The sequence below is a fragment of the Anabas testudineus genome, chromosome 6 (assembly GCF_900324465.2).
Source record: "Anabas testudineus chromosome 6, fAnaTes1.2, whole genome shotgun sequence".
Lineage (NCBI taxonomy): Eukaryota > Metazoa > Chordata > Actinopteri > Anabantiformes > Anabantidae > Anabas > Anabas testudineus.
The window spans coordinates 24803699-24819358 of NC_046615.1; the positions used below are offsets into that span (position 1 = coordinate 24803699).

Here is a 15660-nt window from a genome sequence, read left to right on the forward strand (position 1 = left end):
TATTCACAGTGTCAGTGGCTCAATGGTCACAGCGGGATCCCACGAAAACTGTTAAACACTTTGAGACCAGCTCAGGTCTCTTAGTAAATTTTAACCCATGAATTTTTTTATACATATTTTCTTTACTGAGAAGAGAAAAAGTGTTTGGATGTGTGTGACCAACAGGATGATCTGTACTGAGTGTAGAGTGAGCATGTGCAGAGAGAAACCCAGAGCCATGAGAACTTTTTCAGTTTATGGATCAATTAGGTTTAAGTGATTGGGTGTCATGTTTGAGTCCAGGATCCAGTTCCTGTCACTGCACCTGTGTGTGAGCGTCTCGACATAACGTTATTGTTACCTGAACTAAACACGTGTATCACCAGACTTGAACATTTGACTTATTATGTTTTACATGTGTCATGGACACGTACACAACAGCATCAGCACTGAACTTGATTCTCTGACAGGATCAGTGAAATCTTATCTCACACTCAGCAAACAATAAACTAAAGCTGCTGATAATGAAACCTGAGAGTTTCTCTACATCCTCTCTGCTGCTACTGCCAAGTCCTGGTTCAGAGCGTCCTGATCTGAAACACTGAGCTCTCGAACAATAGTCTTCATCTCATCTCAAGTGTTTGTTTCCAGCTACTTCCCTCCTCACATTGTTTCTGGAGCAGCGGATGCAGAATGGCTTTACTCCTGCCAAGATTAGAGACTGAGAACATTCAACTTATTGAGTCCTGGGAAATGAATTCTGAGCAGAAAATCTGAAGTTAGAAAGTCACAGAATCTCTGATCTGTTATCAAACGTGTAGAAATAAAGACAAGTTGTTTTATTCCAGGTGTTAAAATACAGCACAGTGAATATTTGATTAGTTTCAGGCATCAGTTTGATTCAAATCCAAAAGACGATGAAAAACTGACGTTTAAAAAGTTCCTGTTCAAAATCCGGATGTTTCCTACTTGTATTAAAAGTCTGTTTCACACTGGTCCCCAGTTGGACCACACTCGCTGTGATGTTATAAATCCCACAGGTACATTCAGATGTCACCTGAATGTCACCAACATCTGTCTCCTGTCTCAGACCCAGTTGGTCCAGCTCGTCTGGATGTCCAAGTGAACTTGGCTCCCACTCAGTATAAAAGTCTGACTACGGTTCCGAGTGATTCTTCAGGTCTGATGGTTTCCTGGTCTCGTTCTGCTGGTCACGTGGACTGGTATGATCTGACTCTGGAGGACACTGTCTCCAATCAAACCACCAGGACCAGGATCATGGGATCTGCAGCCCCACAGTCTGGATTCAGATCCCTGGTTCCTGGGACTCTGTACACTGTCAGTGTGGTTGCTACAGCCGGGAACAAGAGTGCTGCCCCTGTTGTCACCTTAGCAGCTACAGGTGAGACACAACACCTATGCTCACCTCAGGCTCCTTAGAGACCCTCACATGTCTTAGCTGCTCCTGAATCAGTGACATAATTAGTCCAACAGGTGCAAAAGACCTTCCAAAATCCACTACCATCTCCTTGGTTTTAGAGGTGTTCAGTAGGTTTCCGCTTCTTGGAGGATGCGCGTGTTTTTTCATCTGAGAGCAACAGCGGAATTTTTTAACTCTACACAACATTTCTCCAACATTTCTCCAACTCAGGTACGTTAAATTGAGTAATATTCAGCTTGTTCAGCGTGTAGAGTGCAGGATGTTTAGACCGTCTTCCTCCGTCGTTAACAACAATTTTACCTGTGACAGGTGTGTTTTAGTTAGCGCTGAGAAACCTGGAAGAACTCTTGTCATAGGAGACTCGATAATGAGACACGTGAAATTAGCCAGACCTTTAGGGGCTCCAGCGGCTGTGGTCAGGTGTATCCGGGGGGCCAGGGCACCTAATTTCACGGCTAAAGAGACAACCATTTAAGCCGCCGCTTCCCAGCCTTTTCCTCTCCAACACCAGATCCATTGTGAACAAAATTGACGAGCTGAGGCTGAAGAATGCAACCAACAAGTGTTTCCGTGACTGTTGTGTTGTATTAATCACAGAGACTTGGCTCAATCACTCCATACCGGACTCGGCTATCGAGTTAGCAGGCCGCACGGTCTACCGCCACGACAGGAACGGTGACTCCGGTAAGAGCAGAGGAGGGGGGTTATGCGTCTACATCAACGACAACTGGTGCAGAAATGCAACGACTGTAGACAGCTACTGTTCCCCAGATGTGGAATATCTGATTGTTAAATGCAGACCCTTCTACATTCCTCGAGAGTTTACCGTCGTCATGGTAACGGCCGTATACGTACCACCTGATGCTAATGCTAGCGTAGCCATGGAGGTGCTGCACAATGCAATAACCACCCAGCAGAACTCTCATCCTGATGCAGTGCAAATCATAGCTGGGGATTTCAATCATGCTGATTTAAAGTTAGTACTCCCCAAATTTGATCAGCACATTAAATGCGCTACAAGGGGTGCAAACACACTGGACAAAGCCTACAGCAACATCAGAAAAGGCTACAGAGCAACCCCTCTACCACATCTGGGTTTGTCTGATCACACGTCCTTGTTGCTGATTCCAGCTTACACCCCCGTCAGGAGGAGAGCCCCTCCAGTGACAAAGACTGTAAAAACATGGCCGGAGGGCGCTTCACAACAGCTGCAGGACTGCTTTGAGGAGACAGACTGGAATGTGTTCGCACACCAGGACCTAGAGGAGCATACTACATCTGTGCTCTCTTACATCAACTTCTGCGTTGACAACGTCACCGTGGTCAAACGTCACCGGGTGTACTCCAATCGGAAACCCTGGATGACTAAAGAGGTCCAGGTCCTGCTGAAGCAACGTGATGTTGCCTTCAGATATGGTGACAAAGCGCAATACAGTGCAGCCAGGGCTAACCTTAAAGGAGGCATCAGAGAGGCCAAGGCAGCTTATAAGAGGAGGATTGAGGACCACTTCAGAGACAACAACACACGACAGGTGTGGCAGGGGGTCCAGCACCTAACCAACCACAAGTCCTGCAACACCATGACGGCTGTGGGTGATGTTGTGCTCGCAGAGGAGTTAAACCACTTCTTTGCGCGCTTCGAGGTGGACAGACCTGGGACAGCTGAAGCCCATACTTCAGACTGCAGCAGCTTCAGTCGCACAGTGCAGGAGCATGAAGTGCGGTGTATGCTGAGGGCAGTGAACCCCAGGAAGGCTGCGGGACCGGACGGTGTGACTGGGAAGGTCCTCAGGGAGTGTGCAAACCAGCTGGCTGGGGTCTTCACCAACATTTTCAACTCCTCACTGTCTCAGTCCTACATCCCACAATGCCTGAAATCAGCCACAATCGTCCCACTGCCTAAAAAGACCTCCATCAGCAGCCTCAATGACTACCGACCAGTAGCTCTGACACCTGTCATAATGAAGTGTTTTGAGAAACTGGTCCGACGTCACATCATGTCCTACCTCCCACCCACACTCGACCCACTACAGTTTGCATACAGAGCTAACAGATCGACAGAGGACGCTGTCGTCACAGCGCTGCACACCACCATTTCACACCTGGAAACACAAGGGTGTTATGCTAGGCTGCTCTTCGTCGACTTTAGCTCTGCCTTTAACACAATAATACCGTACAGACTGTCAGCAAAATTGTTGGACATTGGACTTCCTCCCACCACTTGCTGTTGGATCAGAGACTTTCTCTCTGACAGAGTACAGAGAGTCAGAGTGGGTCCTCATCTCTCCACAGCCCTGAGACTAAACACCGGTTCCCCACAAGGCTGTGTGCTGAGTCCTCTGCTGTACACCCTGTACACGTATGACTGTGTCAGCACACACCCAGGCAATGTCGTCATTAAGTTTGCCGATGACACAACTGTGGTGGGGCTCATCTCTGGCGGTGATGAAACGGCATACAGGGATGAGATCCAGAGGCTGGTGGGGTGGTGTGAAGACAACAACTTGGTCCTAAACACCTCAAAAACAAAAGAAGTGATCGTGGACTTCAGGAGGAAGAAGTCAGATCTGCAGTCCATAGTCATTAATGGGGAGTGTGTGAAGAGGGTGCCAAGCTTCAAGTACCTTGGTGTGCACATAGATGAAGACCTCCAATGGAGCTCCAATACCGCAGAGGTAATGAAAAAGGCTTAACAGCGTCTTCACTTCCTGAGGATCCTCAGGAGGGTCAACCTGAAGAGAGAGCTGCTGGTTGCCTTCTACCGTTGCTCCATTGAGAGTGTGGTAACATACTGCATCTCCGTGTGGTTTTCAAGCTGCACCATGGCACAAAAAAAGGTTCTACAAAGGGTCATAAACACTGCCCAAAAGATCATTGGCCACCCTCTTCCCTCACTGAAGGACCTCTACAGCACCCGATGTCTTAGGAGGGCACGCAACATCCTGAAAGACTGCACACACCCGGGACACCGGGTGTTTAAATGGTTGCCCTCTGGAAAAAGACTCAGGGTGCTGAGGTCACGGACCAACAGACTCAGAGACAGTTTCTACAATAGAGCAATAGCCCTCATGAACACACACACACATCTGGTTTAGTTTTTCTAGAAGAATGTAGATTGTATATTCTGTATATATTCAATTCAATTCAATTTTATTTGTAGAGCGCTTTTTACAATTGACATTGTCACAAAGCAGCTTTACACAACCAAAGAACAGAACATGAACAGTGTATGTGTATGAGTCATAATAATGTGATTGTCCCTGATGAGCAAGCCGAGGGCGACAGTGGCAAGGAAAAACTCCCTGAGAAGGCAACAGGAAGAAACCTTGAGAGGAACCAGACTCAACAGGGAACCCATCCTCATATGGGTGATTACATGCTGTGTAGGCAGCAGTCCAGTATAACAGTTAAAGTCTTTTAAGTTAATATGGAGTCCAGTTAGTTATTGCAGGCAGACTTGTTCCATTCCTTGACTATCGAGCGTTGAGTCGAGACCTCCAAGAAACAGCTTCCGACGTCCGCCGAGGCCGGGACCGACATCATAGTAGCTTGTGACCAATCCAGTCTCCAAACACATCCCAAAGGGCAAACGGTGGATCCAGGCGACGAGATCTCCAGCTGGTGTGCATGTGTATATTTGTATATATAATTGTGTGTATATATATATATATATATATGAATATATGTATATATATTTAAATACTTTTTGTATGAAAGGTAATTGTAAGCTGTTTTATTATTATTATGTTGTTTTCTACTCTCTCCTTGCACCAATGTGGGACAGTTTGCAATTTCGTTGTACTGTTGTACCAAGTGTGACTGTACAATGACAATAAAGCTTTATCTTATCTTACATTGAAGGCAATCTTAGGGCCTTAGGACAGCATAGCTTTTCGAAGATAGTGGTACATGCTGGAGCTAACGATATACGCCTTCGTCAGTCTGAGGTTAGGAAGAATAACTTTAAAGAGCTGTTTAAATTAGCGAAGGCGATGTCCGAAGTTGTAATCTGCTCTGGCCCCCTCCCAATGAGACGAGGTGACATAACCTACAGCAGGTTATGGTCGCTGAACCGCTGGATGTCCAGGTGGTGCTCCGAAAACAACGTGGGCTTCATAGATAATTGGAGGACCTTTGAGGGCAAACCTGGCCTGTTAGGGCGGGACGGTGTCCATCCCACTCAGGAAGGTGCTGCTCTCATTTCGTGTAGCATAGCTCATAGCCTAGGATCAGGCCTAGCTAGGCGCCAACTACCCAGAGTCCAGGCCAGGGAGCAGACAAACAGGCTAAACCAAGTGTCTGCTAGCTGCACAGAGTCGTCACTCAGGGTTCAACATATTGAGACTGTGTCTGTTCCTCGAGCTAAACAAAAAGTCAAGAAAACCCAGAAAGTCTGTTTTAATAATCTAATTAACATAGTGACCTCAAATTCAGAGCACACTGATTGTGCAGCCAGCACCTCTGATCTGAAGTTAGAATTGTTAAATATTAGATCTCTTACATCTAAAGCTCTTACTGTTAATGAAACTATCACAGATCAGGAGTTTGATATACTCTCTTTAACAGAAACCTGGATTAAACAGGACGAGTATGTAGCTTTAAATGAAGCAACTCCTCCTGGATACAGCTACATTCACCAGCCTCGTCTGACTGGTGGGGGAGGAGGTGTCGCAGTTATTTACAATGATGATCTGACTATCGTACAAAAACATGTACACAAATTTAAAGCTTTTCAATGTCTCTATAGTAACATAACAAGTATAGATACAAATATAAAGTCTGCTCAACCGACCCCGCTAATTATCATTTACAGACCCCCAGGGCCCTACTCTGAATTTCTTTGTGAATTTGCAGATTTCCTCTCTAACCTTGTTGTTTCTGTAGACAAAGCGAAATTGCTGGAGATTTTAATATTCACTTTGAGAATCCAGAAGCCCCTTTGAGAACAGCATTTATGTCCATATTGGACTCACTAGGAGTAGATCAGTGTGTAGTAGGACCCACTCAGAAAGCGGGGCACACCTTAGATTTAATAATATCCTTCGGTTTAAGTATAAGAAATTTACTTACGCTCCCAATGTCTGAAGTTATCTCAGACCACTATCTTGTTTCAACTACCGTGTGTCATATTAATAATGTATACTCAGCGCCGCGCTATCGCATTAAACGTACATTTACATCAACTACTGCACAGAGCTTTATTAGTAATCTCCCAGAGTTATCAACTTTGATTGGATCACCGTCTGACCCTACAGAACTAGACCAGGCGACTGAATATCTAGAGTCGTCATTACGTTATACCTTAGATAATGTAGCTCCAGTTAAAAGAAAAGTCATTAGAGATAAGAAACTTGCTCCTTGCTATAAGGATGACACGCGCGTCTTAAAACAGACTACTCGAAAGTTAGAACGTAAATGGCGCCAAACTAAATTGTTAGTATTTCAGATAGCATGGAAGGAGAGCATCCTGAACTATAAAAAAGCTCTTAGTGCAGCTAGATCAACGTATCTCTCCACTCTTATAGAAAACAACAAAAATAACCCTAGATTTTTATTTAATACAGTAGCCAAATTAACTAGAAAGAAAACTACTGCAGATATCTCCATAACAACGTTGTGCAGTAGTGAGGACTTCATGAACTTTTTCAATAACAAAATTGTAAATATAAGGCAGAAAATTCAAGCTTTAAAACCAGACAATTTAGTTGACGCAGGTGATGAGCTAACCTCAGCAGATCAGTACCTAGATTACTTTACTCCTCTAGAAGAGAATGAACTAGTTTCACTCATCTCTTCTGCAAAATCTTCAACCTGTACATTAGACCCTATACCGACACACTTTCTAAAACAGATAGTGCCAGAAATAATAGAACCCCTGCTGACAATCATAAATTCTTCACTCAGCTGTGGGTATGTCCCAAAGTGTTTTAAATTAGCAGTTATTAAACCGCTAATCAAGAAACATGATCTCGACCCCGTCAGCTGTCCAATTACAGGCCGATATCAAACCTCCCCTGTATCTCAAAGATTCTCGAAAAGATAGTAGCTGGGCAGCTATCCTCGTATCTTCATAGAAATAACATACACGAACTCTATCAGTCAGGATTTAGGCCTCATGACAGCACAGAGACGGCACTTGTTAAAGTAGTAAATGACCTCCTATTGGCCTCTGATCAGGGTAGCGTCACTATGCTTGTGCTACTCGACCTCAGTGCAGCTTTTGACACCATTGACTATAGTATTCTCCTTCACAGACTAGAAAATGTTGTTGGAAATAAGGGAACGGCCCTCTCCTGGCTTAGGTCCTATTTGACTGATTGTTATCAGTATGTAGATCTAAATGGCGATTACTCCACATGCTCTCCAGTGGAGTTTGGTGTTCCACAGGGTTCAGTTTTAGGCCCACTGCTTTTTTCCCTCTACATGCTTCCCCTGGGCAACATTATTCGTAAGCATGGTATTAACTTTCATTGTTATGCTGACGACACACAGTTATATGTTTCATTAAAACCAGATGAGATCAAACAGCTTAATAAAGTTGAGCAATGTGTAAAGGATATACGAGACTGGATGCTAATTAACTTCCTTCTGGTTAATCTTGATAAGACAGAAGTACTAGTTATAGGATCATCTGCAGCTAGAAGCAAGATTTTAGATTACACCGTAACTCTAGATGGCCTTTCTCTTACATCTAGTGCAACAGTAAAAGACCTTGGTGTGATTCTAGATTCCAGTCTTTCATTTGAAGCTCATGTAGATAATATCACCAGGACAGCTTTCTTTCACCTCAGAAATATTGCCAAGATAAGAAATATTTTGTCACTAAATGATGCAAAAAAAGACTCCACATTAACTTACATTAACGGTTATACTAGACTGCCTGCTGCCTACACAGCATGTAATCACCCATATGAGGATGGGTTCCCTGTTGAGTCTGGTTCCTCTCAAGGTTTCTTCCTGTTGCCTTCTCAGGGAGTTTTTCCTTGCCACTGTCGCCCTTGGCTTGCTCATCAGGGACAATCTGATTATTATGATTCATACACATTCACTGTTCATGTTCTGCTTTGTGACAATGTCAATTGTAAAAAGCGCTCTACAAATAAATTGAATTGAATTGAGGCTGTTTTTGTGACTCCAGTCACAGAAGTATTGTATAATTCCTCTGTACTCCTCTTCTTTTCCATTCCTAATACATGCAACAATTGCAGTATCACCAGAGTACCTCTGAATGTGGCAACACCCTGCTGTGTACAGTGTGTACAGTGTGTACAGGAATGGAGCCAAAACAGTCCCCTGTGCAACCCCAGTGCTGCTTAGGACATTACCAGAGATGCAGTTCCCCAGCCTGACAAACTGTGACCTTTCTGTCAGGTAATCAGTGGTCCAAGAAACAAATGAGGGTTCAACTCCCATCCCTTTTGGTTTACTCTAAGGATGACTGGCTGGATGGTAATGAATGCACTTGAAAAATTCAAGAACATAATCCTCACTTAACTTGTAGGTTCTTCAAGATGAGACAAAACATGGTGACACATGTAGAGGATAGCATCATCCACACTATTATGTTTCCTGTAAGCAAACTGCAGGGGATCCATTGCGTGTTTAACCTCAAGTCTTAGTAGGCGCAGAATCACCCTCTGAAGGACCTGAGAGCCACCAGCCTGAACTACAGTCATTTACTGTAGTTCAGCTGAACACTTTAGGTACTAGAACAGAAGTGTAAGCTTTGCTTGCTTCAGATTCAATATTTATGCAAAACTGAAGTTTGTTTCTATATGAAAAGGTTTAACATTACATATAGTTATGTTCAAAATAATAGCAGTACAATGTGACCGAGCAGCCTAGCATAACACCCTTGTGTTTCCAGGTGTGAAATGGTGGTGTGGAGCGCAATGGCGATGGCGTCCTCTGTCGATCTTTTAGCTCTGTATGCAAACTGCAGTGGGTCGAGTGTGGGTGGGAGGTAGGACATAATGTGACGTCGGACCAGTTTCTCAAAACACTTTATTATGACAGGTGTCAGAGCTACTGGTCGGTAGTCATTGAGGCTGCTGATGGTGGTCTTTTTACGCAGCAGGACAATTGTGGCTGACTTTAGGCATAGTGGGATATAGGACTGAGACAGAGATGAGTTGAAAATGTTGGTGAAGACCCCTGCCAGCTGGTTTGCGCACTCCCTGAGGACCTTCCCAGTCACACCTTTCAATCCTTTCAAAGCATAAACCCAAGCTCAAAAGATCCTGGCGACTGTATCTATACTGTGCCCAGCATCCGGCGGTTTTTCAAAGAGTAGCACACCAAACCCAATATACCCAATAAAGTAAATAATGCACCGTTCGTGAGGAGCAGTGAGCCGCAGCGTCTGTGTGCGCCGCCATCTTGCTAACATCCCGGGAAGCATCATGATATGGGCCTGTTACTCCTACTATGGTGTTGGGCCTATTTATCATATACCAGGGATCGTGGATCATTTTGCATATGTCAAAATACTTGAGGTCATGTTGCCGTATGCTGAAGAGGACATGCACTTGAAATGGTTGTTTCAACAAGACAGTGACCCCAAACACACTAGTAAACGAGCAAAGTCTGGGTTCCAAACCAACAAAATTAATGTTATGGAGTAGCCAGCCCAATCCCCGAACCTTAATCCAATCGAGAACTTGTGGTGTGATATCGAAAAGGCTGTTTCTGAAGCAAAATCAAGAAATGTAAATGAATTGTAGAATGTTGTTGAAGAATCATGGAGTGGAATGACAGCTGAAAGGTGCCACAGGTTGGTCGACTCCATGTCACACAGATGTGAGGCAGTTAGAAAAAACTGTGGTCATACAACTAAATATTAGTTTAATGATTCACAGGATTGTTAAATCCTAGAAACAAAAACATTTGTACAAAATAGTTTGAGTTTGTACAGTCAACGGCAGACATATTTTTTTGAATATATATATATATATATATATATATATATATATATATCTCCCAGTTTTTAATTTTGGCCCACTGCGAATTTGAGTTTGACATCCCTGCACTACAACAATACAAGATGTTTACCACAGAGCTGGGATCTTCCCCAATTGTAGATTGAGGTTCAAAATCCTCTGTAGAGGCTTACATAATTGAGCAGCACAGTTGTTCAGCAGCCTAGGACATACAACATCTGGGCCTGCTGCCTTCCCACGACACAGTCTTTGTAACTGCAGCCTGACGCCTGTTACTGTGACAGATGGTGGAGCATGCTCAGCTGATGGAGAGGGCATTGCTGCAGGGGTGGAGATGCACACAGGTGTAGGAAGAGGAGTTGGAGTAGATGGAAGAGGAGACATTGAGAAGGAATTAGGGCTTTTGGAGGGACATGCTACATTTGTAGCAGCATCCCTCCACACTTCTCTGATGTTGTTCTGTTGTAAGTTTCTCAGTTTTATTTTTGTTGTCCTCCTTAGCCTGCTTCAGTTTCCTCTTTCTCTCATGTTGGACATGGCTCCATCTTTAAATGTCTCCTTTTAGACACTGGTATTATTGGGAGAGGCTTCTATAAAAAGCTGCAGGATAACATGTACATTCGCTCTTTCCTCCTGCAGCTCCCTCCCCTGTTCGTGGCCTTCAGGTGGCGTCTTCCTCACACAGCCTTAGCGTCTCCTGGCACGTGGGTTCAGGCAGATCTGAGCAGTTCAGGATCCTGCTGACGGACCAGGACGGGGTTCTGCTGAAGAACCTCAGTCTGAAAAACACAGAGACGTCTGCTGAGCTGAGCGGCCTGCAGCCAGGAACCTGGTACACCGTCACAGTAGAAACCGAGTCTGTCGGCTTGCAGACGTCCGTCTCCACACAGGCTGTCACAGGTACATATTATGGGATGTAGCTTTTAGCCTCCTTTAGCTCCTGAATTTCTTTTAAATTTTGCACATTCTTTCTGATAGAGTATGAAAAGGAAGAACAGGCGTAGGATCTCAGTCCGTCTTTTGAGCTGAGTCCTAAAGATTTGAGCTTGTTCCTCTTCCTCTGATTCTCATCTAGATTTAATATTCTGTGTATTTCCCTGTTTTACTGACCAGGTTTTTGGTCAGTAGGATCTTTGCAGTTGTCATCTTTTGGGAATCAAGTCCTCCTGAAACTTGTCTTTAAGGTCCAACACATGGGGGGGCCGGTTTTTAAGTGAGCTCAGAGAAATGCTGCTTTATGGTCGAAATCTCATTGTTTTAGTGTATTGAAAACCACAACAAGAAGGGGAATCACCTTCATCAACTGCTGATGACACTCAGGAACCTTTGTTCTTTGGTTTCCAGGATAGTTTGAGCACCCCCACCCTTACTCTGTCTGCAGCTGCTCAGTTAACCACCACCCCCCACCCCCATCTGCAATCTCAGTTTGATAAATCTGCAATCTGCAACATGTTTCCCTCAAAGCTTCAGCTGATTTAACTGCAGCTCCTGAGGTTCATGTTAACCTGGGTTGGGGAGGGGCAGCATTACTTGTGTAGTTTAGGTAAAACTGGGATGTGTGGGGTTAAAAGAACCTAGTCACACTAGACATAATGAAAAGTGTAGAAGAAGAAGAACGTTTAAATTAAAATGTTTTGTCCTCAGTCCCAGCAGCGGTGTCTGATCTGAGGCTGGACAACAAGGGCAGCTCCAGCAGTCTGTGGGCCTCCTGGGTCTCACCTGATGGAGGGGTGGATGTTTACCTGGTGACCCTGTCGGACATGGGCTCGACCCCTCTGCAGCGCCTCCTGCCTCCCAACATCACCCAGGTGGTCTTTGAGGGTCTGATCCCTGGTCGTAGCTACGAGCTGTCAGTGAAGACCACAGCTGGAGGACAGAGTACAGAGACTAGGATCAGGGGGAGGACAGGTTGGTGCTCTAGTTCTGATGTTTCTCGTCCACGTAGCACTCATAATGACCAATCTGTGCTTTCTGTATGCCCCCCAATGGATCAGAACACACTTCAGTTCAGACTAATATTATACATATGACATACATCTACATTGGACTTTTTTCCAAAGCGACTTACAAGTGAAGTTCAAGACAAAATATCTTTAAACTTTTAAGTGATGTAGGAAGAACTGTTTCTGTTTAATGAGGAGTAATTTTTTGGGGGGGTTTTAAGTGCAGAGAACGATTCTGAAGAGTTCTGTTTTCAACACGTTTCTGAAAGTTGAGAGTGAGGCAGCTGAGCATGCAGAGGTGGGTAGGTTGTTCCACCATCATGGAACCACTGAGCTGAAAAGTTTAGCCTGGGATCTATTGAGTGAAGTGAGTCGTTCGCAGTGAACAAGAGGGATTGTAGACCTGGAGGGAGTTCAGATAGGCCGGCGCTGGTGGGTTGACCACTCTATAGGTAAAGGTCTGGGCTTTGAACCTCATGCAGGAGCCACAGGAAGCCAGTGCAGAGATCTGAAAAGTGGCGTAACGTGTCCAACATGTCACAAATGAGACACGCTGCTGCATTTTGCATCACCTGGTTTGATCTATGTCACATATTTCTTCTTCTCTTTTCACATCCCACCTTTTTATTTCTAAATCTCCATCTTGTCTGCCTGTCCATGTCTGATTCCACCCCAGTGCCAGGTTCAGTGTCATCTCTCGCCATGATGCCTGTTGCTGATGGCAGGTCTCTGAGTCTCCAATGGACTCCACCCTCAGGCGACTGGGAGAATTACAGCGTCCTGCTAAGGAATGGGTCGGTGGTTCTGCTGAACAAGACTGTCAGTAAACTAAGAAGAGAGTTCTCTGTCCACAGCCTCATTTTGGTTCCGGGACGACTCTACGCAGCACAGGTCACGGTTCACAGCGGCGGTCTGGAAAACACTGCGTCCTGCCACAGACGACTGTGTGAGTTCATATTTATCACATTAAGTTAGAAATGGCTGAGTCTGGCTGAAACTAGGTTCGATTCTGGTCAAGAATTTGGCTCCTTCAATGCTGGATTTCGATTGAAACCAGCAGCTGATTAGCTTCCAACGTCTCAATCTTGACACTCAATCGTGACACCACAAGAAACAAGTCCTGTGAGTCCAAAACCCAAAGATCCAGCTACTGAATATGAGTCAAATGTTCAAGGTGAGGTGAGGGGAGGGGACCACAAGACGTCGTAAACAGAGACAGAGGAGATGTGGCCGGTAAAGCTCAGTTAAACATCAGCGATTACCCAGGTTCCTGGAAGATTCGCTGGGAACAATCACTGTGTTGATGCTGATATTTTGGATTGAAGACGAGAACTTCTGTCTTGGAGGAGTTGAGCTGAAGATGGTTTTCTCTCAGGTAGAGAGAGACAGAGCTCAAGACTTAAGTACTGAGAATTGACTTTACCTGATTCAGTGTTTGTTTCACATTTGAAATCAGATGAAAATATTAGAACATTATCATAAACGAAACAACCCAACAGTAAATACAAGTAAAGCTGAAGTAATTAGTAGAACAGTAACAGATACAGTAGAACTGATACAGTAGAACAGTAACAGATACAGTAGAACTGATGCTGTAGAACAGTAACAGATACAGTAGAACTGATACAGTACAACAGTAACAGATACAGTAGAACAGATACAGTACAACAGATACAGTACAACAGTAACAGATACAGTAGAACAGATACAGTACAACAGTAACAGATACAGTAGAACAGATACAGTACAACAGTAACAGATACAGTAGAACTGATGCTGTAGAACAGTAACAGATACAGTAGGACAGTAACAGATACAGTAGAACTGATACAGTAGAACAGTAACAGATACAGTAGAACTGATGCTGTAGAACAGTAACAGATACAGTAGAACTGATACAGTAGAACAGTAACAGATACAGTAGAACTGATGCTGTAGAACAGTAACAGATACAGTAGAACTGATACAGTACAACAGATACAGTACAACAGTAACAGATACAGTAGAACAGATACCGTACAACAGTAACAGATACAGTAGAACTGATACAGTACAACAGATACAGTACAACAGTAACAGATACAGTACAACAGATACAGTACAACAGTAACAGATACAGTAGAACTGATGCTGTAGAACAGTAACAGATACAGTAGGACAGTAACAGATACAGTAGAACTGATACAGTAGAACAGTAACAGATACAGTAGAACTGATGCTGTAGAACAGTAACAGATACAGTAGAACTGATACAGTAGAACAGTAACAGATACAGTAGAACTGATGCTGTAGAACAGTAACAGATACAGTAGAACAGATACCGTACAACAGTAACAGATACAGTAGAACTGATACAGTAGAACAGTAACAGATACAGTAGAACTGATGCTGTAGAACAGTAACAGATACAGTAGAACTGATACAGTAGAACAGTAACAGATACAGTAGAACTGATGCTGTAGAACAGTAACAGATACAGTAGAACAGATACAGTACAACAGTAACAGATACAGTAGAACAGATACCGTACAACAGTAACAGATACAGTAGAACTGATACAGTACAACAGATACAGTACAACAGTAACAGATACAGTAGAACAGATACAGTACAACAGTAACAGATACAGTAGAACTGATACAGTACAACAGATACAGTACAACAGTAACAGATACAGTAGAACTGATGCTGTAGAACAGTAACAGATACAGTAGAACTGATACAGTACAACAGATACAGTACAACAGTAACAGATACAGTAGAACTGATGCTGTAGAACAGTAACAGATACAGTAGAACTGATACAGTACAACAGTAACAGATACAGTAGAACTGATACAGTAGAACAGATACAGATACAGTAGAACAGTAACAGATACAGTAGGACACATAAAGTAGAACAGTAACAGATACAGTAGAACAGTAACAGATACAGTAGGACACATAAAGTAGAACAGTAACAGATACAGTAGAACAGTAACAGATACAGTAGGACACATAAAGTAGAACAGTAACAGATACAGTAGAACAGTAACAGATACAGTAGAACACATAAAGTAGAACAGTAACAGATACAGTAGAACAGTAACAGATACAGTAGGACACATAAAGTAGAACAGTAACAGATACAGTAGAACAGTAACAGATACAGTAGGACACATAAAGTAGAACAGTAACAGATACAGTAGGACACATAAAGTAGAACAGTAACAGATACAGTAGGACACATAAAGTAGAACAGTAACAGATACAGTAGAACAGTAACAGATACAGTAGGACACATAAAGTAGAACAGTAACAGATACAGTAGGACACATAAAGTAGAACAGTAACAGATACAGTAGAACAGTAACGGATA

General features: G+C 43.7%; 1 protein-coding gene across 3 annotated transcripts in view; it reads left to right on the top strand.

Annotated features, from left to right (window-relative positions):
• The window catches only part of LOC113165184 (receptor-type tyrosine-protein phosphatase beta-like), a 47026-nt gene that overhangs the window by 9651 nt on the left and 21715 nt on the right, over nucleotides 1-15660 (top strand). For 2 of the 3 annotated variants that reach the window (XR_003299102.1, XM_026364538.1), the window contains exons 5-8: nucleotides 1070-1381; nucleotides 10999-11259; nucleotides 12004-12267; nucleotides 12979-13248. Coding sequence is in view for 2 of the 3 variants with exons in the window: in XM_026364538.1 (XP_026220323.1) it covers nucleotides 1070-1381; nucleotides 10999-11259; nucleotides 12004-12267; nucleotides 12979-13248 (1107 nt within the window). In the remaining variant the exon portion in view is untranslated. The remainder of the gene's footprint in view (nucleotides 1-1069; nucleotides 1382-10998; nucleotides 11260-12003; nucleotides 12268-12978; nucleotides 13249-15660) is intronic. The other variant, XM_026364539.1, reaches the window with a different exon arrangement.